A 22,010-nucleotide genomic window follows, 5' to 3' on the forward strand; every position below is an offset into this window, starting at 1 on the left:
TCTTAATAAAATAATTAATAATAATTAATGATTGGGTTATATAAATGTATAGATTAAGTTTAAGGGTAAATTAATCTTTAATAGGTGATATTAAATAATTTATTTTATTAATTATCTGTATTCATTATTTTATTTATTTATTATTTCACACCTCTTGGGTGCTGTTCCCTGGCAGTTTTTGATTTTTTTCGGGGGGGGGGGGTGGGGGCTGCACGGTGTAGGAAATTCAACTGCTTTGAATTAGAAGTGTGATGAGACGTTTACGCGCAAACGGTATATTTTCCTTTCCACCCCTCCCCCCTTCCCCTGAATGCAAATCCAGCGATGCCCCTGCAGCATGGGGAGGTTTCAGAAACGGCGTCCAATCATAGACTCGCAGGCTACCGCTCATGAACCAATGAATGTGCGGCAGCTTGCCTATAAAAGCCACACTTCTGGCGGTTTAACCCCGTATTAACGGGTGATTGCAAGTCTTTCGTGGTGCGATCCAAGCATTGAGATGGCCGAGACAGCTCCTTCCCCGGCAGAAACCTCTGCCAAGAAGAAACAGCCAAGAAGCCGGCAGCTGCAAAAAGCCGTCCTGTGAAGTCCGGTCCCAGTGTCTCCGAGCTGATTGTTAAAGCAGTCTCTGCGTCCAAGGAGCGCAGCGGAGTGTCTCTCGCAGCTCTTAAAAAAGCACTCGCTGCTGGCGGCTACGACGTAGAAAAGAATAACAGCCGCCTGAAGCTCGCTCTTAAGGGTCTGGTGACTAAAGAGACCCTGATCCAGCTGAAAGGAAGCGGTGCCTCTGGCTCTTTCAAGCTGAACAAGAAGCAGCCGGAGAGCAGAGAGAAGACATCAAAGAAGAAGGAAACTCCCGTAAAGCCTAAAAAAGTAGCCCCTAAGAAGGTTGTGAAGTCGCCCAAGAAAGCCCCTGCAGGAGTGAAGAAAAGCCCGAAAAAGATCAAGAAACCGTCGGCCGCTGCCAAGAGTCCCAAGAAGCCTAAGGTTGTTAAGGCGAAGAAAGCTGGCAAAAGCCCAGCTAAGAAGGTCGCAAAGCCCAAGGCAGTCAAAAGCCCCGCAAAGCCCAAGGCTAAAAAGGCAGCCCCGAAAAAATGAGAAGGGGGGGGCATGGGTTTTGGAGCGCCTCTGGTGTGTGCTTTCCCACTTAGTTCTTCACAAAAGGTTCTTTTCAGAACCATCATATCCTCCGAAAAAGGAAAAAAGCGTTTAATCGCCCGGCCGCGGCTATGTGGGCCTCCCGCTGAAAGCCTAGCCCAATACTTGTGCGTAGATTGACATATTCGGCCAGCGCTCTCGCTCGGAGCTCTGTCCGTAACAGAATAGAGATAAGGGGCGGGTTTAAAGATTGTGCTTTGCCGTAACTCGTTATTCCCAGCCGGGGACTCGGCCGCTCAACGGCTCGTCCGGTAGTGGGATAATTGTAAGATGTTTCAAGCTTGGGCGCGAACAACAGGGTTAATTTCGTGCATGCGAAGGGAAACACAAACCACAAGCTCGTTTGAGTGACAATGTGGTGGCTCTTAAAAGAGCCTTTGTGGGGGCTGTGGGGAGATCGCGTTCGCCCACACAGCGTTTACTTAGGCACGTTCACCTCTGATCCTGCGAGCCAGCTGAATGTCTTTTGGCATGATAGTAACCCGCTTAGCGTGAATAGCGCACAAATTGGTGTCTTCGAAAAGCCCCACCAGGTAAGCCTCGCTGGCTTCCTGGAGAGCCATGACAGCAGAACTCTGGAAACGTAGATCGGTTTTGAAGTCTTGAGCAATCTCACGGACCAGCCGCTGGAAAGGCAGTTTTCGGATAAGCAACTCCGTAGACTTCTGGTAACGACGGATTTCTCTTAGAGCTACGGTGCCCGGGCGGTAGCGATGTGGCTTCTTCACGCCCCCGGTAGCCGGAGCGCTTTTCCTCGCAGCTTTGGTCGCCAGCTGCTTCCGGGGAGCCTTTCCTCCGGTGGACTTACGGGCTGTCTGCTTGGTGCGAGCCATACTGCCGCGTGCGGATACGATTCACCGACAAACACAACGTAACTGTAACGATTTTGTGGCCAACTCAACCCCTTTATAGAGTAGCGGTAAATGTGATTGGATACGCTTAATCACGCCCCTCTTTTTCATAGGCTAGGACGATGGTTCGAAAAAGCCAGCCTTTGATCAAGAGACTTCGGTGTGGAGCGTTATCTTTTTTTTAATTTATTTAAATTAAATGCTCGAATCGGTCATTTATTCGTTATCTGCGGTCCTTTTTTATTTATTTCTTCTCCTCTCTTTTGTTCAGCCTCCTACCTAGTGAAACTGTGTACTGGCTGACCGTTAACAGCGATACGGCGACAGCTAAAAGCCCGCCTTTATCTTGGCCGCCGTTTGGCGTTTATTTACAGCGATATGCTGCCACCTAGTGGTAAATGAGGGATCGTCGAAAGCGATCACGTGGAGGTGAGGGAGGCAGAAGCTTAAGGTACTTGATGCAGTAGAGAGGTTTGATTAATAAAGGCTAGGCATCTTTGAAAGCAGATGCGGGCTTGGTGTAGGGAGTGGCGCAAAGGAGGTTGGTTTGAATTGTTCATATCCGGTTTCCTTTGATATTCCTAAATAGCCAATCGGTGTCTGAGGCACGCTTGGGAGCTTCTCCAGCCAACCAACGTGAAGCATATATTCAAATAGCAACGCCCCCTTGAGGCATCATGGTGCGGTTCCCTATCAGGTCCGTCGAGTACGTATAAAAGAAAGCGGGCTGGCCGTCAGCGAGTGTTGTGCTGTGGAACTCGTGAAGCAGGCGTGATCATGTCTGGCCGTGGCAAAGGAGGTAAGGGACTCGGGAAAGGTGGCGCAAAGAGGCACAGGAAGGTGCTTCGGGATAACATCCAGGGTATCACCAAGCCTGCTATCCGCCGTTTGGCTCGCAGAGGAGGCGTAAAGCGTATCTCTGGGCTGATCTATGAGGAGACTCGCGGTGTGCTCAAAGTGTTTTTGGAGAACGTGATTCGTGACGCAGTCACTTATACTGAGCATGCCAAGAGGAAAACCGTTACCGCTATGGACGTGGTGTATGCCTTGAAACGCCAAGGCCGTACTCTGTACGGTTTCGGAGGTTAAGCTTGTTGACTCGTGACCCTGAAACACCCAACGGCTCTTTTCAGAGCCACCCACACCCTCTCTTAGGCTATGATCATGTTGTCCCCGTGTCTGCCCGTGCTTTTCTATGCACACCTTGAAATAACCAGCTGAACAGTGGCTGGGTCTGGCTATAGATTGAGCTACTGGCAGGATCGGAATGCTGGGAGTTGGGCCCGTTTGCAGAACATGTGCTGGGATCGGCAGCTGGTGTCCTCCAAAGGCTTGCGCGGGGGGGCCGCTTGAATGGGGGCCGGGACGGCCCAGGTTTAATAGGTGCCGTCTGTGGTAGTTATCTGTATTCTGTATGTCCCGGTATGTGGGTGAATTTTATTATGTCTTTGTCGTCCCCTCATGTGTTATCCTGTCCGTGTGCCACATGTCCTGCCCACGACACTACCGAGTTATGTATTATTGGGGAAAGCCCGTATACTACAGCGCCACCGAGGTTCCTGAAGAGCTGTGTCCGCTGCCAGGATCACGCATTGTCCTTTTCAGGACAACAGACCCACGATGTAGCTCATCTTCGGCTAGCCACAGTGGTAAAGCAGCCCCTTCTCTCTGCAACGCTGGTTCTGTCTGGCGGTGTAGGGGTTAATCTCCGGCGTCCCAGCAGGAGAAATCAGCAATTAGCTGGAATACCCAACGGCTCTTTTCAGAGCCACCCACACACTATCTTAGGCTATGATCATGTTGTCCCCGTGTCGGCCCGCGTTTTTCTATGCACACCTTGAAATAACCAGCTTAATAGTGGCTGGGTCTGGCTATAGATTGAGTTATTGGCAGGATCGGAGTGCTGGGAGTTGGGCCCGTTTGCAGAACATGTGCTGGGATCAGCAGCTGGTGTCCTCCAAAGGCTGGCTTGAATGGGGGCCGGCCCGGGGTTAGTAGGTTCCGTCTGGTGTGTGGTTATCTTAATTCTGTATGTCCCAGTATGTGTGTGATTTTGATTATGCCTTTGTCTCATGTCTTATCCTGTCCGTGTGCCACATGTCCTACCCACAACACTACCGAGTCATGGCTTAGTCAATAGCCCCACGATGTAGCTCAGCTTCGGCTAGCCGCAGTGGTAAAGCAGCCCCTTCTCTCTGCAACGCTGGTTCTGTCATGCGGTGAAGGGGTTAATCTCCGGCGTCCCAGCAGGAGAAAAGGTCGTTGCCATCACAGGAGCCCCTTCACCTTGGGCTTCTCTTCCCAAGTAGTCTGGTCGATGGGCACAATACCCCAGCTTACCTGGAGGAGTGAGGAGCACATTTCAATGCTCACAAATGCTCTTCCCAGACCTAGCAGTCCGACAAAAGGGGCTACATCAGTTACATAGCTCTGAGACAGACTATGTGGGTGGCTCTCAAAAGAGCCTTTGTTTAAAGAGTGAGAGAACGAGGAGAACTTTACTTGGCGCTGGTGTACTTGGTAACAGCCTTGGTGCCCTCTGACACAGCGTGCTTGGCCAGCTCTCCAGGAAGGAGGAGGCGTACAGCAGTCTGAATCTCCCGAGAAGTGATAGTGGAACGCTTGTTGTAATGGGCAAGGCGTGAAGCTTCCCCGGCAATGCGCTCAAAGATGTCATTGACAAACGAGTTCATGATGCCCATGGCCTTGGAGGAAATGCCAGTGTCGGGATGCACCTGCTTCAGTACCTTGTAGACGTAGATCGCATAGCTTTCCTTTCTGCTCTTCTTGCGCTTCTTCCCATCTTTTTTCTGGGTCTTTGTAACAGCTTTCTTGGAGCCTTTCTTCGGAGCAGGCGCAGATTTCGCTGGATCAGGCATCGCGTCTGCTGTCCTTTCAACACGCAACGCTGAAGAACGTGATGAACACTGAAGTGTTAATGCGCTGGGCCCTTCCCTTTATAGGCAGCGCATGCAAATAAGGCCGTTCTGCTGTCTCGCGTCCGATTCGATGAGGTTGTCACGTGAGAAGATGGGGCCGCCCATGAACCGCAGTGCCTACACCGATTGGTGTCTCAGACTATTTCCACCCGATTGGCTGTTTTGGAAAGGAACCAATCAGCGACGAAGAGCGTCACGGGGGGAAGCTACAAATAGTTGGGTAAGTGAGCGGCGTCTTTTCGTAAGAAACTTCACAGTTAGCTGACCGATTAGCCGCTTGTTGAGCGAAAGCATGTCTGGCAGAGGAAAACAAGGTGGAAAGGTTCGGGCTAAGGCAAAGACGCGTTCTTCCCGTGCTGGTCTGCAGTTCCCTGTCGGCCGTGTGCATAGGCTTCTTCGCAAGGGTAATTATGCCGAGAGAGTAGGCGCCGGGGCACCCGTGTATCTGGCAGCGGTGTTGGAGTATCTGACTGCTGAGATACTGGAGTTGGCTGGTAACGCTGCACGCGACAACAAAAAGACCCGTATCATTCCTCGCCACCTGCAACTCGCCGTTCGTAACGACGAGGAGCTCAATAAGCTGCTCGGAGGGGTCACCATTGCTCAGGGAGGTGTTCTACCCAACATCCAGGCGGTGCTCTTGCCCAAGAAGACAGAGAGCCACAAGCCTGCCAAGAGCAAGTGAGTGCAGTAATCGGTAACTGTAGAGCAATTAGCAAACATCACCAAAGGCTCTTTTCAGAGCCACCCATAATCTCTGGAACAAGCTATATCTGTCTTGCTATAAACTTACTGCAAACTTCTTTAAAGGCAACTGCTTTCCACTGCAGTTTTCCAGCCCGATGTTTAGTTGGTGAGCTTAACGATGGCTAAACACCATTCATACAAGCTACATCATACACCCTACCGCCCCCCCCCCCCCCCGGCCGTTTCTGGGTTAAAATTCGAGGCAAAGCTGCCAGCACTTAAATTGATAAATATGGTTCTCAAGAAAGGTGGGTGGGCAAGTGCGACCACACGGTGGCAGCATTGCATAGGAAATTGTGGTTTACCGCAGATTAAAGTGGCAGAAGCCGGGGAATCACTCAGCTGTGTGATGATCGTGTAGCTGGCAATGGTCTGGGGAGCGAATTAATGAATTTGATAATCACTCTGAGACCCGTGAGTAGCTCCACTATAGACATCTCCCTTGCCTCTGAAAGCTTAATTGCTAAGAAGGAATTAACCCTTCATATACCCCAAAGTAGTGATACGAAGTTCGGATCAGTAAAGTGAATCGGATCATTTCGAGTCGTTCATTGAAATGATCCGATTCATGATCCGAATCTTTTGCCCAGTCCCTCCCTGCAGTCAAACTAACGATTGGCCCCGCCCCTTTCATTAGGGTCAATGAACCCGCCTGCCTGCCTACTCTAGCGATGTCACTGAAGGCAGAGAATCATTCAGAGATTCAAACCATTCAGAGAATATCACTGACACCACACTTATATAAATAAATACATTAATAATTTTCACTGCCCCCAGGATTTAGATTCCCCTTAGATTGTCCACCTTTAGATTGCTTTACCTCTAACTGCACCTTTAGTTAACTTTATTAAATTAACCCTCAGTCCTCAGCATTAAATTAACCCTAAACATCCCATTAACCATTACTGCCTCTAAATACCCTCATTAACCATAACTGCCCCGGCGCGGCTATCGGACCCACACCAGCTGTCCCTTCCCGTCCTACCTCATCCATGTATCTCCTGCCCTACCCATGGACTTCGGCTCTCGTAGCCCAGACACCCTCGCAGAGACTGGGGATCCCTTGTCACTGGAGCCGCTAGAGAGGTGGCGATCAGGCGGTGCGGCTATCGTACAAATGCCGGCTGTCCCGGGGAAACTTCGATTTGCTGCCGCCCGGGGTCCCTACGGATATTGCGGGGCTCGGTTGCCTAAGCGTGGCGCCGGACCGTCTGGGCAGGGAGGGAAGATGTGTGCCTGATTTATGACCTTTTTATCACCTAACCTGTATATAAGCCTGTGTGTTTCCCCAATAAAGTCTGTTACTTCACTGGAACGTTAGGTTCGCCTAATGCTTCAGGGACCCGCTGGATTACTAATTGTCATTTTCAGGACAATTACGGCACTGTACTCAGCTACGCCTCGGCGGGCTGCGGTGCCGTGAAGCTAGGGTCACCGGACCAGCTCGTGAGCCCTGCTCCGCTAGTGTCGGTGTGACGGACCGACCAGGGACCTCAGGTTCTCCCTCTCCACCAAGAGCGACTTCTCCCTTCAGGACAATAATTCCCCGCAATCTGTAGGCAACTGGCACCACTAAGTCTTGGAGATAAAGAGCACACATTATCTTTATTAGATTATCTCTCAGACCTTAGTGTGCCGTGTGCAAACTTTTACAAAATAAGGCAATAATATACATTTTTATTAATACCACATTAAAGAGTTTCATGTCACTGGATAACATTAACTGAGGGGTAGGGTGACTCTAGGAACCATCACATTACTCCCCCCTTTGTTTCCAGTGACAGACCCGGCTAGACCCCAACGGGTCGGCTTAGGGCTGTTTCTTTGGTTAGGTGGCTAACTCCGATTGCAACGCGCAAGCATAGTCCTGGAGGCCATCGAGGAGTCGATCTATCATCCTTTGGAACGTCGCCGGAGCGTTCTTCAACCCAAACTGCATTACCCTAAATTGGTATAGTCCCAATGGGGTGATGAAGGCCGATCTCTCTTACCACGAGACATGCGGTGTAACAAATCATCTACTCGGGGCATGGGGTACGTGTCAGTCACAGTCCGGTCATTGAGCCTGCGGTAGTCTACACAGAACCGGGTCGTCCAGGGCCCGACAATGGAGCCGAGTGGGGAAGCCGCTCCAGGCGGCACTTTTGAAGGGCGGCACTTCGCCGCCCCAAGCCTTTTTTTTTTTTTTTTTTTTTTTTTTTTTTTTTTTCTTTCTTTCTTTCTTTCTTTCTAAAGCGAAAGAGAGAGAAAGGGGCGCTGAGTGGTTTTCGCTTACCAAGCTGTCAGTACCTGCTCGGCGCCCCTCTCTCTCTCCTCTGCAGCGAGTCTTCCTGTTCGGTCTCGGTGCTGCCTTGTAATGCTGAGTGCCGGAAGATTTCCGGCGCTCAGCATTACAAGCCGGCACCGAGACTGAACAGGGAGATTCGCCGCAGGACTGCTGAAAGGTAAGTACAAGGGGGGGGGGGGGGTAGATAATATGGGGGGGGTAGATAATGGGGGGGGGGGCGGCAGGGACGGAGGGAGAGGAAGGGTAAAACAGGGGGGGGGGGGTGGCATTTTGCCTTGGGCCGGCCCTGGGGTCGTCCCATCTCTCTTAGGCACTAGGACTACCGGAAAAGCCAAGGGGCTCTCGGACGGCTCAATCACTCTCAGATCGAGCATCTCCCTAATCTTCATTAACATCCCTTCTCGGACAGACTCAGGAACTCGGTACGCCGCTTGGCGTAACGGGGTCTGCCCTGGAGTCTCCACGCGGTGGTGCATCCGGGTAGGGCAGAGAGTAAGCCGCCTCTCTGGTCTAACAGCTGGTGAACTTGGGCCTTCTGGAATTCCCCTAACTGCACCGCTAACTGTATCGTGCCAAGTTCCCTCGTCCCTAACGTTACCTGGGGCAACGGTAATTCTTCAGGGTCATCTATCGCCGGGGTGCAAATAACTGCTACTTCCTCGGGACGCTCCTGGTAGGCTTTCAACATGTTCACACGGAAGGTTCGCTGGATCCTTCCGTCTGCACATTTAGCTACCATGTAGGTGGTGTTGCACAGTTGCTTCACCACCCGATACGATCCCTGCCACACCACCTGCAGCTTATCCTGACGGGATGGTTTCAGCGCTAGGACCTTCTGCCCTACTTCAAGATTAACCCCTTCACCGCCATACAGAACCAGCATTGCAGACAGAAGGGGCTGCTTTACCACTGCGGCTAGCCGAAGCTGAGCTACATCGTGGGGCTATTGACTAAGACATGACTCGGTAGTGTCGTGGGTAGGACATGTGGCACACGGACAGGATAAGACATGAGGGGACGACAAAGGCATAATCAAAATCACACACATACTGGGACATACAGAATTAAGATAACCACACCACAGACAGGACCTACTAACCCTGGGCCGGCCCCCATTCAAGCCAGCCTTTGGAGGACACCAGCTGCCAATCCCAGCACATGTTCTGCAAACGGGCCCAACTCCCAGCACTCCGATCCTGCCAGTAGCTCAATCTATAGCCAGACCCAGCCACTGTTAAGCTGGTTATTTCAAGGTGTGCATAGAAAAACGGGGGCCGACACGGGGACAACATGATCATAGCCTAAGAGGGTGTGTGGGTGGCTCTGAAAAGAGCCGTTGGGTGTTTAAGGGTGACGAGTTAACAAGCTTAACCTCCGAAACCGTACAGAGTACGACCTTGGCGTTTCAAGGCATACACCACGTCCATAGCGGTAACGGTTTTCCTCTTGGCATGCTCAGTATAAGTGACTGCGTCACGAATCACATTCTCCAAAAACATTTTGAGCACACCGCGAGTCTCCTCATAGATCAGCCCAGAGATACGCTTTACGCCTCCTCTGCGAGCCAAACGCGGATAGCAGGCTTGGTGATACCCTGGATGTTATCCCGAAGCACCTTCCTGTGCCTCTTTGCGCCACCTTTCCCGAGTCCCTTACCTCCTTTGCCACGGCCAGACATGATCACGCTTACTCCACGAGTTCCACAGCACAATACTCACCTACGGCCGGCCCGCTTTCTTTTATGCGTACTGGACGGACCTGATGGGGAACTGCACCATTCTGCCTCAAGGGGGCGTTGCTTTTTTTCATATATGCTTCTCGTTGGTTGGCTGGAGAAGCTTCCAAGCGTGCCTCAGACACCGATTGGCTATTTAGGAATATCAAAAGCCCGCCCGCGGGAGATCGCTTTCGACGATCCCTCATTTACCACTAGGTGGCAGCATATCGCTGTAAATAAACGCCAAACGGAGACCAAGATAAAGGCGGGCTTTTAGCTTTCGTCGTATCGCTGTTAACGGTCAGCCAGTACACAGGTTCAGTAGGTAGGAGGCTGACCAAAAGAAAGGAGATCAAATAAATTAACAAAAAAAGAACCGCAGCTAACGAATAAATGACCGATTCGAGCATTTAATAAAATAAAATAAAAAAACTCTCCACACCGAAGTCTCTTGATCAAAGGCTGGCTTTTTCAAACCCTCGTCCTAGCCTATGAAAAAGAGGGGCGTGATTAAGCGTATCCAATCACATTTACCGCTACTCTATAAAGGGCTTGAGTTGGCCACTGAGTAGTGATGGGAAGTTCGGATCATTAAAGTGAATCGGATAATTTCGATTCGTTCACTGAAATGATCCGATTCATGATCCGAATCTTCGGATCACTCAGTGTGCCTGCACGGAGTTACTGTTTTCCAGTAACTCCGTGCAGGCACAATAACGATTGGCCCCGCCCCTTTCATTATGAAGCCTCCCCCTGCCTCCAGTGATGTCAATGAAGGCAGAGAGTCGTTCAAAGATTCGAATCTTACAGTGATCCGGATCACTGTAAGATCCGGATCATTGTAAGATCCGGATCTTTGAACGACTCTCTGCCTTCATTGGCATTCTAATCATTCAGAGAATATCACCATACTGTTATAAATAATACATTAATAATCACTGCACCCAGGATTTACATTCCCCTTTACCTGCACCTTAAGCTAACTTTATTAAATTAATTAAATTAACCCTCACCATTAACTTAACCCTAAACACCCCATCAACCATGACTGCCCCTAAAATTAACCCTTAACACCCCATCAACCATGACTGCCCCCAAATTAACCCTAAACACCCCATTAAGCATAACAGCCCCTAAATTAACACTAAAGACCCCATCAACCATACCAATTTATTTGGTAATTTATCTGGAGTACATGCAATTAATTTAGGGGCAGTTATGGTTAATGGAGTATTTAGGGTTAATTTCAGGGGCCGTTATGGTTAATGGGGTCTTTAGGGTTAATTTCAGGGGCCGTTATGGTTAATGGGATCTTTACGTTTAATTTCAGGGGCAGTTATGGTTGATGGGGTATAAGGGTTAATTTTATGCTGATGACTGAGGGTTAATTTAATTAATTTAATAAAGTTAACTGTAGGTGCAGTTATAGGTAAAGGGGGGCCAAGTCAGGGGAATCTAAATCCTGAGGGCAGTGTGAACTTTTTTAATGCATTTATTTATAAAAGTATGGTATCAGTAATATTCTCTGAATGATTTGAATCTCTGTAAGATTCGGATCCTTGTAGGATCCGGATCCCTGTAAGATTCGAATCATTCGACTCTTCGGATCATTCGACTCTTTGAACGACTCTCTGACTCTATGAGTCATCGTTCCTGTGTGAATTAATGAGCTGTAACCTGACCCCAGAGTCTGTGTCTGAGTGCTCTGCAGATGACTCACAGCTCTAGGATCAGGTTACAGCTGCATGATTCACAGACTGAACCGCTACAAATGAATCGTTCAGTCTACTGAACCGATTCATCCGGATCACTAAAAAGAACCGGATCAAATGAACGATTCGTTTATGATCCGGACATCACTGCCACAGAGTCGTTACAGTTAGGTTGTATCCGTCGGTGAATCAGATCGGCACGCAGCAGCATGGCTCGCACCAAGCAGACAGCCCGTAAGTCCACCGGAGGAAAGGCTCCCCGGAAGCAGCTGGCGACCAAAGCTGCGAGGAAAAGCGCTCCGGCTACCGGGGGCGTGAAAAAGCCACATCGCTACCGCCCGGGCACCGTAGCTCTTAGGGAAATCCGCCGTTACCAGAAGTCTACGGAGTTGCTTATCCGAAAACTGCCTTTCCAGCGGCCGGTCCATGAGATTGCTCAAGACTTCAAGACCGATCTACGTTTCCAGAGTTCTGCTGTCATGGCCCTCCAGGAAGCCAGCGAGGCATACCTGCTGGGGCTTTTCGAAGACACCAACTTGTGCGCTATTCACGCTAAGCGGGTTACTATCATGCCAAAAGACATTCAACTGGCTCGCAGGATCAGAGGTGAACGTGCGTAAGTAAAGGTGGTGTGGGGAACGCTGTTTCCCCATCACCCTCCCACAAAGGCTCTTTTAAGAGCCACCACATTGTCATTCAAACGAGCTTGTGTTTTGTGTTTCCCTTCGCATGCATGAAATGAACCCTGTTGCTCGCGGCCAAGCTTGAAACATCTCACACCATTATCCCATTACCGAGCGAGCCGTTGAGCGGCCGAGTAACGGCAAAGCACAATCTTTAAGCCCGCCCCTTATCTCTATTCTGTTACGGACAGGGCTCCGAGCGAGACCGCTGTCCGAATATGTCAATCCATGCTTAACACACAAGTATGGGGCTAGGCTTTCAGCGGGTGGCCCACATAGCCGCGGCCGGGCGATTAAACGCTTTTTTAAAATCTTTTTCGGAGGATATGATGGTTCTGAAAAGAAACTTTTGTGTGAAGAACTAAGTGGGAAAGCACACACCAGAGGCGCTCCAAAACCCACACCCCCCTTCTCACTTTTTGGGGGCTGCCTTTTTAGCCTTGGGCTTTGCTGGGCTTTTGACTGCCTTGCGCTTTGTGACCTTTTTAGCTGGGCTTTTGACAGCTTTCTTCGCCTTAACCTTAGGCTTCTTAGGACTCTTGGCGACGGTTTCTTGATCTTTTTCGGGCTCTTCTTCACTCCTGCAGGGGCTATCTTGGGCGACTTCACAACCTTCTTAGGGGCTTACGGGAGTTTCCTTCTTCTTTGATGTCTTCTCTTTGCTCTCCAGCTGCTTCTTGTTCAGCTTGAAAGAGCCAGAGGCACCGTTGCCTTTCAGCTGGATCAGGGTCTCTTTAGACACCAGACCCTTGAGAGCGAGCTTCAGACGGCTGTTATTCTTTTCTACGTCGTAGCCACCAGCAACGAGTGGTTTTTTAAGAGCTGCGAGAGACACTCCGCTGCGCTCCTTGGACGCAGAGACTGCTTTCACAATAAGCTCGGAGACACTGGGACCGGACTTCACAGGACGGCTTTTTGCAGCTGCCGGCTTCTTCGGCTGTTTCTTCTTGGCAGAGGTTTTTGCCGGCGGAGGCGCCGGGGAAGGAGCTGTCTCGGCCATCTCAATGCCTGGATCCCGCCACGAAAGAGTTGCAATCGCACGTAAACACGGGGTTAAACCGCCAGAAGTTTGGCTTTTATAGACGAGCTGCCGCACATTCATTGGTTCATGAGCAGTAGCCTGCGAGTCTATGATTGGACGCCGTTTCTGAAACCTCCCCATGCTGCCGATCGCCGGGGCATCGCTGGATTTGCATTCAGGGGGAGGTTGAAAGGAAAATATACTTACCGTTTGCGCGTAAAGTCTCATCACACTTCTAATTCAAAGCAGTTAAATTTCCTACACCGTGCAGCCCCCACCCCCCCCAAAAAAAACAAAGCGAAAAGAGAGAGAAAGGGGCGCTGAGTGGTTTTCGCTTACCAAGCTGTCAGTACCCGCTCGGCGCCCCTCTCTCTCTCTCCTCTGCAGCGAGTCTTCCTGTTCGGTCTCGGTGCCGCCTTGTAATGCTGAGTGCCGGAAGATTTCCGGCGCTCAGCATTACAAGCCGGCACCGAGACCGAACAGGGAGACTCACCGCAGGACTGCTGAAAGGTAAGTACAAGGGGGGGGGAGGAAGGGTAGATAATGGGGGGAGGATAGATAATATGGGGGGGGGAGGGTAGATAATGTGGGGGGGCAGCAGGGACGGAGGGAGAGGAAGGGTAGATAAGGGGGGGGGCGGCATTTTAAAATTCGCCCCAGGCGGCATTTTGCCTTGGGCCGGCCCTGATATTACCTATTAAAGATTAATTTACCCTTAATCTTAATCTTAAATTTATATAACCCAATCATTAATTATTATTAATTATTATATTAAGAATAGCCTAATATTTATACATTAATTATGAATATTTTTAACTAATAATAATCAATTAAATAATTTAAAATAAATTGTATTTCTACTGCTAGTGCCTGGCTGCCTGCCGGTCTTAGGATTTATAGGATTTATTTATTATTCAAAATAATAAAAGTAATTATTAAGATTAGGTTTTGTCTTATCAGGACGTTTCATGTGCGAGAGTGTGTTTGTGTGTATTAGCGCGTGAGCATACGTCAGTGAGGAAAGGGTTATGCGTGAGAATGTGTTTGTGTGCATGCACCACTGTGTATTAATGATGTATATACTATTTCTTTAACGTGAGTGCGTGTGTATAGAACTAGAAAGGGACAATAACAGGAAAGATCCTTGTGAATTGTGTGTGTGTGTGTGTGTGCTTGTGTGAACTCTGTAAAACACAGCTTTACATCTATGATCATATAGACTGACCTCTGTATAATAACACACAGCCTGACTTCTGTACAAAACCTCCTGACCTCTGTATAAAACCACACACCATGACCTCTGTATAGTAACACACAGACTGACTTATGACTATACGTTAATATTGGGGGCCCAGAGCAGCAGAGTTGACAAGGACTAGCGTGCCCCCCTCCCCCTGCCCTGTAATCAGCCCTTCGAAGCCTGTATTTTTGTGACAGGGGGAGCCGGCACCAGACTTACTTAAGAGGGCGGGGCTTCCTCTTCAGCAGCCGGCACCAATACGGAGACAGGGGAGGGACTATCTAGCCGTCTACTGCCTCTCTCATTCTCCTAGCCCCTCCCCCGAGTGTCTGTTTGGATCAACCCCTTCCTTTCTTGTGTCTTCTGGAGATCCCAGATCTGCTCAAGGCAAGAAAAAGTTGGAGGACGGAGAGAGCGGATGGACGTGAAATTACATTTTTAATATATTTTTTAAATAACATTTTAAATGGATTCCTGCCTTGAATAGGGAGCCGAGTCCCGCTCCTTAGGTATTTAGTTTCTTGTTGTTCTTGTTGAGTACTTTGATGGTTTTGGCAGCAGTCCCGGTGTCCTTGTTGCGGTTTGGCAGCAGTCCCGGTGTATTGATTGGTTGCGGTTTGGCAGCTGTCCAGGCGTTCATTGACTTGGTGTTGTGATAAATGAATGCCGGCGAGGAGAGGGTGCCGAATGTTAGGTTAATACGTACGTGTTTGTTTTGTATTAAATATATAAAGAAAAATACGTTATTTTTGCAGTTGTAAAACCTTTTTTTCTCTCAAGCATAATTAAGACATTCAGAACGAGCAAAATACGTTGCGAACGTTCCTTTAATTGTCACGTAACAGGAGGGGACGCTTCTCCGTGCGGATTGAGAAAGCTCACACAGCTCCCTGACTGCGACTCGGATGATTGACTGCCACGCGGGGGCCACTCTCCCACAGCTTCCTGACGGCCACTCGCCCCCCCCTCCAGAAAGCTCGGGGGGGTCCCCTCCCACAGCTTCCGGACTGCCACTTGGGGGCCCCTTCCCACCGCTTCCTGGCCTCATAATGTGTATTTATACCAGCAATGTATTATATATATAAATAAAGTTAGTTCCATTTATATGTGATGGCTCAGAGTAGTAGTGTTCGACAACTAAATAATGGATAATAAATTACACTGACATACTATATACGGTGCTGCAGAGTATGTTAATGTATTCTGTTACAGTATTATATAATTGTGGCATATTTGTTACATTGTGCATTCTATTTGATAATGTCATATATATATATTCATTGTCGCTTCCCAATGTTATTTCTTTGATTTACTGTAAAAGTTATGCCATAGTTAGTAAAGGCAGACAGATGCCCAGACTCTTCTTTAATTCTGTGATCAGGCCCCAGTTACCCCTGCATTCCTGTGAAAATATGTTGTCGTTCCATGTCAGTAATGTCACAGAGCTGGCTAGTACGACCGACTACCTCCGCTGACTTGTGCTCCCTTAGCCTTGGACAACACTCCCTTCCCAGATTCCCCAGTCACTAGCAGTGTAGGGTATATAAAAATGAAGAACACTTTATTTTTTACACACATGGCTAGATATAGCCAGCAAAGTGAACATTAACATAAACAGTCAGGTATTGGATTACAACGGCTACAGAACCGCCCCCTTAATCTGGGTAATTTGGACTCCCAGGGGCAATAGGGCCATTAAAGTGATTAACAATACAATGGGGTCCCCACCTCCACTATATATTACTGGCCAACATTTCCAGGGAAAAGAATGGTCTGGCCGGTGTCAGACAGTTATTGCGTGGAAAGAGTTAAAATGCTAGCGTGTTAAATGTCCATGGGTTTTCTAGTGTTTTTTTTTTAAATGTATGATTTGATGGGTAAATTGAATTGGCCGGGTTCAACAATGTCCCAAATAACACGGGGGGCAGTGACCACACGTCACATTTCCAATTTGAAAAATGCACACCTCTCAAATGTGGCCTTTTAACCCCCCAACAAACCCGTGCATGGGGTTATCACTGTACTCAATAGATGATATTGAACATATGTTAAGGTACCAGGAACCGTAAAATCATACCTGAAGTAAAATGTGTGCGGAAAAAACAGAAAAAAATACTGCAAACTTTGATGAATGCTGGTGATAAAATGTGTGCATGGGAAGAGTTAAAATATCAGCATTTGAAATACCCTGGGATGTCTAGTTTTCAAAACTCTATGGTTTTATTTGCTATACGTGTAAAAGCCCTTTTGCCCTCAAACAGCCAGGAAAACCCCTTAAAGGGCAGAATCACTGTAGTTGGGAGATGTTGCAGAACACATATTGGGGTGTTGTTTCATCACCTCATTTCAATCACTGACCACTCCTATGACCCCCAGCCATCACATCTAATGCCGATTACATCTAGCCACTACACATCACACCTCGCTCCTGCCACACCCAGCCATCACGCATCAGAACCATGATACCCAGCTTTTACACATTACACCTGGGAGTAGATGGCTAGATAGTCCCTCCCCTGTTTCTGTATTGGTGCAGGCTGCTGAAGAGGCTCCCTCTTTTTGGTCTTCTCGAGATCCTAGTTCTAAGTCTTGGGGTAAATGGGCATATTCAAGGTTATTGCCCCTAGTCTGAGAGATTGTAACCAGGTCTCACAATCTTGGGTGAATGGACAGATTCTTTGGGTTTTTACCCCAGTATCTTAGGTAAATTAGCAAATTATCAGTTTAAATGTCTTGGGGTGAAATAGGCAGATTCTAAAGAGTTTTACCCCAGTTTCAGAATCGCGGGTGAATACACAGATTCTTTATGTTTTTAACCCGGGCTCAGAGTCTCGGGGTGAAATGGCAGATTCGTTTTTTTCAGTGTACTCTTTGGGTGTGGCTAGGAAGTGGGCGGGGCTTTCAAAAAAAAAACACTCATAAAACAACCTTCTCAAAAACTGGGTGTGGCTGCTTAAAGCCACGCCCACTATGCCATAAACCAATCATTCCTGGTGTTCCGTCAGCAGCCTCATTGTGATGTCATAAGTAGCACAGGGTATCAATAGAGTGTGAGACTGGTAAACTGGTCATTGCTCAACAGAGCAGGCGACAGCGAAGATGTGCAAAGCCCAGCGCGATGTATATCTGAGCCAACTATTGTGTTTGGGGTACATTGGAGCTTTTATACTCCTCTGTATCATATTATTAATACGCAAAAAGAGAGAAGACTCTGAGAGACATCAACATGGATCCGGACACCATCTGCACCTTGTGCATTCTCTGGTGAACATCAACAACTCCATGTTCCAGATGAAGATGGAACACAGACGGTCTATGTCTTGTCTTGTGGATAGAGTCTCAAATCTGGAAGAACATCTAAATCCAGAACGTGACTACAGCCGGAGGTATGAAAACCAGTCACCGAGACACCTGAGAGAGCATCGTGCGACCACCGCGAAAAGCTATCAGGTGTCACCTGATCGCATATCATGGAATTATTTCAACCTGGCTGAGGAAAAGGACTATGGCCTGTCTCAGGAGAAAAAAGAGCTCCAGGCAGTTATCAACAGCCTTCGTAGGCAGAATGAAGAATTGATAGAGCGCCTAGAAGACATGAGCAAAAAAGTCACTTTTCTTCAAGAACTAAAGAATTCCAAAGACTTACAGACTGAAGACCTGGAAAAGAGACTTTATGCCATGGAGATGTCCGCATCTGAACATCTTGATGCTGCTGAAGACCTCACGATTGAACTGTTCAAAGCTGAATACGCCAATGAGGACCTCATTGAGGACAACATTGAGTTACACCAACAGCTATCTGCTGAGAAACAGGACAGGGAGAATGTGGCCAAATACCTTGAGAAGTTTGAAGATGCTGTTGGAGCAATGAAAGCCTCTCTTCTAAGAGATGAACAGCTGAGCAATCCAGTTAGCACTCAACTTCGTGTGAAGATCGAGCAACTGCTCTCCGAAACACAAGGCTTCAGGTCCACACAAATCCCAATAACTGATGACCCTTCATGTTGTACGTGGCCCTCACCACCAAGCAGGCTGCTCTCTAGGGAACCATCACCCAGCCCTTAGATTCTTGCCTGGCCACGGCAATGGAGCAACCTCTGAGATCTCTTCAATGTTCTTAACCGTCTTCAGGAGGATGCTCCCTTGGTCACCAGTTGCCAATCAAAGAACATCACAAGTTTCCATCTGTACTGTGATTTCTTCCATTGATCTCGAATCACAAATTCCCAACCATTAATCAATTTGGCAATAAAATTTAACATCTAGTATGGATCATACCATTTATTATACAGAAAATGGGGGGGGGGGTCACAAATTTGAAGTGAAACCTTCTACAAAGAGAAGCGTAACAGTACAATGATGCAAATTATAAGAACACAAAGTTAATATGGTGGCTCCCATGGTTTACACATAATACAGGGTTCTAATACATATACATGCACATTGTACAGCGCTGCAGAATGTGATGGCGCTATAAACATCATTACATAGGTATATTTACTGATTTATATCCATACCTGGGAACTTCCTGCTGTAGAGTACCAGGCACTCTCCTCCTTCTGGTAGTGATGGCATCATGGGGGAGGGGCTATCTGTGCATAGGCATAAGTGGGCGGGAAGTAGGAGGGGAAATGGGGACCCTGGCCTGGAGGAAAAATCCTGAGAAACTATCCAGTCAAATAAATCCTACCATCAAAACGTAACTCTTATTAGTAAGTGTAACGTATGAGATCAATACAAAGTATCTAAACAGTGTCAGTGACCGCTCAACATAGAGACTCCTAACGACAGACACTATGTATAACTATTCACCCTATCGCTCCTCCCTACATCCCAGACCGCCTACATCTAATAAAGTTACTCTCCCATAGTGACATTCTCCGTATCAGATGATGTAGACGGTGCCCTAATCTGCCAGTCTGTCTCGCTTACAAACATCCTAGGACTGCCTGCATCAAAGAGAAAAAAGAAAAATAAATGCAGCATATTGCATCATTCCATCCAGGAGCGGGGCTCCCCACTTCTGCATCACATATCAAAAGAAGTACCAACGCTTATCATCGCGTGGCTGATAATGCCCCAAACAGAGCATTAATAGCCCGTACCTGATGATATTTTAAATGACAGATCAGTCAGGAAATCATGATGGTTTATGTCCTGCCCCAACTCATGTATTCCACTTCCTCACAGAGTCATTATGTACCAATTTCATAATAATGATATACTTGCACTAGATCTTTGTGTATAGTTACAGGTAAAATGTATATATCCCATTTGGCACATATAGATGTACCGCAGCCACGGAGACCCCCCAAAAGGAAACCAGGAGCAATAATTATAAATACGGGGGAAAAAATAAATAAAAATTGTGTTTATCACATATTACCACAAAATTGGATGTGTATATTTATATTATTCAATGAATGGAGCAAACGAAAACCCCTCATTCAGCCCTTTGGGGGGGAGGGTCTGTAACTACCAAAAACACTCACTCCTTAGTAATTTCACATTAATATTGCTTTTTCATGGTGATTGTTTGATCTTTTCAATAGCTACGATGCTTTTCATGACGGGAGACTGGGGTGTCCCTCGTATCTCTAACCGAATCGAGCCCTCTTATCCCGAGTTCTCTAAAAGTTTTCCCAATGTATTTTTTCCCACAAAGCTCAATCGGTCATGTATGTAACACCTACCCTACGCCAATCTACATCTCCCGCGTTTGAACATGCCCTCAGGCTTATTTCTAAGCCAAATCGAGGAATTAGGAGCCCAAGACTCTAAGACTGCATTAAAAAAACAGTTATTAATCTTATCTTAATGGGTATGTTCTAACCCTGAGAAGCTGCCCAGTCACCCGGAGATTCTGAGACTGGGGAACATCCGTGAGAATCTGCCCATTCACCCCGAAACTCTGAGACTGGGGAACATCCGTGAGAATCTGCCCATTCACCCCGAAACTCTGAGACTGGGGAACATCCGTGAGAATCTGCCCATTCACCCCGAAACTCTGAGACTGGGGAACATCCCTGAGAATCTGCCCATTCACCCTGAGAATCTGAGACGGATTAAGAACAGAAACCTGCCCATTTCCCACCAGAGTCTGAGACTTGGGCTAAAAACCCTTAGAATCTGCACATTCACCCTGAGACTGGGATAAAAACCCTGAGAATCTGCCCATTTCACTCCAGTACGCTTAGACTGTTGTCAAAAACCTCTAGAATCTGCCCATTCACCCCGAGACTGACACTGGGGTATAAAACCCAGACACTCTGCCCATTTAGAACACCCTTAGAATCTGCCCTTTCACTCTTAGATTCAGAGGATGGGGTTAAAATCCTGAGAAACTGCCCATTAAACCCGATACCCTGGCAGGTGGGGAAAAACCTTCAGAATCATCATATTCACCCCAAGACCCTGATACTCATGTAAATAACCTGAAGTAACAATCCTGAGAATCTCCCCATTTACTTCAAAACCTTAAAGCCACCAGAGAGGAGAGGAGAGGTTATTTGTGTTCTCGTTTTGTTCTGATTTGTTTTCTTCGTTAATTCTCCTTCTATCGGAGGGGAAGGAGTAGCGACTACTATTTAGCAATTGATCTATTTTTTTTCCTAACACAACTACAAAAACTCCATAATGCATCCTTTTCAATGATTTCTTTTTTTATTTTTAATCTCTAAAATACCAGTATTTTTTATTTTTTTTTCCTGAAGGGGTGGTAGATAAGTGGAACAGCCTCCTAGCAGGAGTATCTTGAAGTGGACTCCATCATTAGGTCTGGCCTCGGCTTTGGGAATCCCATTGGTGGCCTCTTCTGGTAATAAGCCACCTCCGCATTTACTCTGTTCTCTGCTAGGTGGACTGTGACGTTTGTAGTAATTACGGGTACTGGCTACACAGCGCAGGGATCAGAAAGTTCAACATGACTAAGCAAGGACTGTATTATGATGACAATGTGAGTAATTCCTCCCCGTTTCAACAGAGGGGTGACTTTATTTTAGTGGGTGTAGTTGAGGTTACTTATGTAACTGGGTGAGATATTTAGAAGCAGATTAATTCTGTTATCTAATAAGTGGGACTGTTGCAGTGGCGACTCTAGAAACAATATATAGGGGGGGCACACAAGATATCACAGTCAAACTGGGGGGGCATTCATAATTTCAAAAATGTATGTGCTATGGAATTATACTTTTGTTATTGGGCTAAAATAATACTTGATCATTCAACATGGGAAGCCTGAAGCCACAACTGAGTGCGACTAATCCTTGAAATAAATATTATAACACAATAAATAACTTTTCCACTAAATGATTTCAGGGCCTTGAACGTTTTGTCCCCTGAAGTCACTACAACTTCAGGAGGGCATTTTATCTCTGGATAAATATAAATTAAATAATTCCTACTGTAAGTTAAGTGCCAGGAAACAGATGACCAAACACACACACCAACACAGGCTCTGTCACACCAACACTCAGACACACACACCAACACAGGCTCTGTCACACCAACACCCAGACACACACACCAGGACAGGCTCTGCCACACTGACAACTGAACACACACATCAGGACAGGCTCTTCCACACCCACATCCAAACACACACCCTAGGACAGGCTCTGCCACACTGACAACTGAACACACACACCAGGACAGGC

At 47.6% G+C, this 22,010-nt stretch overlaps 4 protein-coding genes across 4 annotated transcripts in view; 2 read left to right on the forward strand and 2 right to left on the reverse strand.

Annotated features, from left to right (window-relative positions):
- The window catches only part of LOC149279772 (histone H1.5-like), a 5,287-nt gene extending 4,189 nt beyond the window's left edge, over window positions 1-1,098 (forward strand). Inside the window, exon 3 of the mRNA XM_089500941.1 lies at window positions 589-1,098. Within this exon, the coding sequence (XP_089357067.1) occupies window positions 589-1,098 (510 nt within the window). The remainder of the gene's footprint in view (window positions 1-588) is intronic.
- Window positions 1,099-1,580: 482 nt separating this feature from the next.
- On the reverse strand, window positions 1,581-1,991 carry LOC149279774 (histone H3). The gene has a single exon (XM_089500982.1). The coding sequence runs from the start codon at window positions 1,989-1,991 to the stop codon at window positions 1,581-1,583; it is 411 nt and encodes a 136-aa protein (XP_089357108.1).
- A 2,516-nt stretch (window positions 1,992-4,507) lies between these two features.
- LOC149279775 (histone H2B 1.1-like) lies at window positions 4,508-4,888 on the reverse strand. The gene has a single exon (XM_089500942.1). The coding sequence runs from the start codon at window positions 4,886-4,888 to the stop codon at window positions 4,508-4,510; it is 381 nt and encodes a 126-aa protein (XP_089357068.1).
- Window positions 4,889-11,620: 6,732 nt separating this feature from the next.
- Window positions 11,621-12,031, forward strand: LOC149279776 (histone H3-like). Its single transcript, XM_089500943.1, has one exon. It carries the CDS (start codon window positions 11,621-11,623, stop codon window positions 12,029-12,031), a length of 411 nt encoding a protein of 136 aa, XP_089357069.1.
- The last annotated feature ends 9,979 nt before the right edge of the window (window positions 12,032-22,010 follow it).

The sequence above is a fragment of the Sceloporus occidentalis genome, unplaced genomic scaffold (assembly GCF_023333645.1).
Source record: "Sceloporus occidentalis isolate IW3139 unplaced genomic scaffold, rSceOcc1.0.p SCAF_161, whole genome shotgun sequence".
Lineage (NCBI taxonomy): Eukaryota > Metazoa > Chordata > Lepidosauria > Squamata > Phrynosomatidae > Sceloporus > Sceloporus occidentalis.